Source organism: Amphiura filiformis, chromosome 9, assembly GCF_039555335.1.
Source record: "Amphiura filiformis chromosome 9, Afil_fr2py, whole genome shotgun sequence".
In the NCBI taxonomy this organism is placed as follows: Eukaryota; Metazoa; Echinodermata; class Ophiuroidea; order Amphilepidida; family Amphiuridae; genus Amphiura; species Amphiura filiformis.
Genome location: NC_092636.1, coordinates 9,487,103 through 9,490,128, shown reverse-complemented (window position 1 = coordinate 9,490,128; position 3,026 = coordinate 9,487,103). Strand labels below are relative to the sequence as shown.

Here is a 3,026-nt window from a genome sequence, read left to right as displayed (position 1 = left end):
GTAGGCAACAATAACTGCATGATGTAATTGCCCTGGACATCAAAGGAGCATTTGACAAGGTATGGCACAAAGGACTTTGCTCCAAGCTGAAAGGCAAAGGAGTTTCTGGTAAGCTTCTGACCTGGATTGAGAGCTACCTATCCAACCGGTCCATCAAAGTGGTTCTATCCGGCCAATCCTCAAACAGTACGTCCATCAATGCCTCTGTACCACAAGGCTCAATCCTGGGCCCGCTGCTATTCACTGTCTTTATTGATGATCTGGGAGATGAATGCGAGAACACCCTGTATCTGTATGCAGATGACTCCACCCTATCTGCGAGATCAGATCAAGTGATGACAGCATGGCTGCAACCCGGCTGCATCAGCGAGCCTCAACCGGGACCTGGAGAGAATGAGGATCTGGGCTGACAAGTGGAAAGTCACTTTCGAGCCCTCCAAGTGTAAAGCCCTGACTATCTCAAGAAAGAGAAATCCAACTAGACTAGACCTTTACTTTGGAAACACCAAACTGGCAGAGATGGATGAGCTGGAAATACTGGGTGTTACTATTGATAAGAAACTCACCTGGGCTAAGTACATTTGCAACACTGCTGCCAGAGCTGGACAGAAGCTTGGAGCACTAAGGAGGGTAGCAAACAAGCTTGATGTTAAAGGGAGAGCTACAGTTTACAAGGCCCAGGTTCGTAGTGTTATGGAGTATGCCTCACCATGCTGGATGAGTGCTTCAACCACCACCCTGAAGCTCCTTGACTCCATACAGAGCAAAGCATTGAGGATTATTGGTGTAGACGAGATGCAGGCAAGAATGGATCTTAACTTCCCCTCTTTACATCACAGACGACAGGTGGCTGCTGCATCTGTGCTCTACAAGATGTACACCAGCCTGTGCCCGCCAGACTTGAAAGCACTGTTGCCCAAGCCTTACGTGATCAGACGAGCCACTCGCACCAGTCTCTCAATGCCAAGTCATGCACTGACTGAGCCAGTCTCAAGAACCTTGTCAACAGGCAGAACTTGTGTCCATGTTGCAGTACATGTTTGGAATGGAATCCCGGACTGTGTAGTTGGAGAGATCACTGGTTATGGGGCTCAATCCTTCAAGAGCTGTGTACATCAACATCTTTTGGGATTATGATTTAGCAGAGGGTTCTTGTCACTCTCCTAAGCGGATGTGAACCATTGGTTAGCCCATACGGATTACTAATATAGTGCCCTGTTGCCTATATAAGTGCTTGACATGGTCATTCCTATTGGGCTATTGTTCACCTTGCATTTTATTTTAAAAAAGTGTCAGGAATCATTTTACCCAAGTTACAGTCCAATCGGAGCAATGTTACATTTGACCTGACCTTCGACCTCGGGTGACCTTTACAGTTTTATACTCCCAAAGTGTCGAGGATCATTTTCCCCCAAGTTACAGCCTGATTGGAGCAACTTAAAATTTGACGCGAACGTTGACCTTGGATGACCTTTACGGTTTCATATTCCCCAAGTGTTAGGGATCATTTTCCCCAAGTTATAGCCCAATTAGAGCCACTTGAAATTTTACCTGACCCTTGACCTCGGATGACCTCTGCAGTTTCATACTCCCTAAGGTCAAGGATCATTTTCCACGAGTTACAGCTCAATCGAAGCAACTTTACATTTGACCTGACCTTTGACCTCGGGTGACCTTTGCGGTTTCATACTCTCCAAGTGTTAGGAATCATTTTCCCCGAGTTACAGCTCCATCGGAGCAACTTTAAACTTTACCTGACATTTGACCTCGGATGACCTCTGCAGTTTCATACTCCCCAAGTGTCAGGGATCATTTTCCACGAGTTACAGCTCAATCGGAGCAACTTTACATTTGACCTAACCTTTGACCTCGGATGACCTTTGTGGTTTCATACTCTCTAAGTATCTGGAATCATTTTCCCCAAGTTACAGCTCAATCGGAGTAAAATTACATTTGACCTGACATTTGACCTCAGATGACCTTTACAGTTTCATACTCCCCAAGTGTCAGGTCAGTATCATTTTCCCCGAATGGCAGCCGGATCAGAGGAACTTTAAATTTGACCTGACCTTTGACCTTGGATGATCTTTGCAGTTTCATACTCCTAAAGTGGTATGGATCATTTCCCCCGAGTTACAGCCCAATCGGAGCAACTTAAAATTTGACCTGACCATTGATCTTGGATGACCTTTGCGGTTTTATACTCCTGAAGTGTCAGGGATCTTTTTCGCAGCTCAATGCGAGCAACTTAAAATTTGACCTGACCTTTGACCTCAGATGACCTTTGCAGTTTTGTATTCCTAAAGTGTCAGGGTTTGTTATCCCCGAGTTACAACCTGATCGGAGCAACTTTAATGCTATGACCTCTGAACTGTCAAGGGTTACGTATACATCGACATTTTTGTTTCGCTTCAGTGGTCATTCCGACCCAATTTCATGAACCTCTAACAATCTATGGTGATTTGACCCCAAAATTACCGTTACATTTTTTGTCTCGCATCGAACCTGCAACAATCTATGCCGAATTAGCCCCTGGTGACCCCGAATGAACCCAAACTGACCTTCACATTTTCGTCTTGCATCAGTGGTCATTCCCACCAAATTTCACAAACCTGCAACAATCTATGGCGATTTGACCCGAATAATTTTACCCTAATTTTTTTGGCTTTTTTTTATGTTTCGCTTCGTTGGTCGTTCCAATCAAATTTCATGAGCGTGAAACAATCTATGGCGAGTTGACCACAAGTGACCATTAAGAATCTTTAAGAATCTGCAACATTCTACTATGGCGATCTCAACCCAGATGATACCGACCTTTGCCATTTATGTCTCGCTCCAGTGGTCCCACCCAATACATGAACTCAAAGACTTAGCGTATTGTAGCTCATGAAGCTTGACAAAGTTTGAATAAATAACTTTATCGGCTTGGTTTTGTCGTTACCCCTACCCCTAAGAGATCCCTGCATGTCGAGCAGCCGAATCCTCGTAAAATACAAACGAAAAGCGTATTGTAAAGTTTTGACAGT

At 44.7% G+C, this 3,026-nt stretch overlaps 1 protein-coding gene across 1 annotated transcript; it reads left to right on the top strand.

Annotated features, from left to right (window-relative positions):
- Nucleotides 1-519: 519 nt before the first annotated feature.
- Nucleotides 520-1,137, top strand: LOC140159957 (uncharacterized). Its single transcript, XM_072183225.1, has one exon. It carries the CDS (start codon nt 520-522, stop codon nt 1,135-1,137), a length of 618 nt encoding a protein of 205 aa, XP_072039326.1.
- The last annotated feature ends 1,889 nt before the right edge of the window (nt 1,138-3,026 follow it).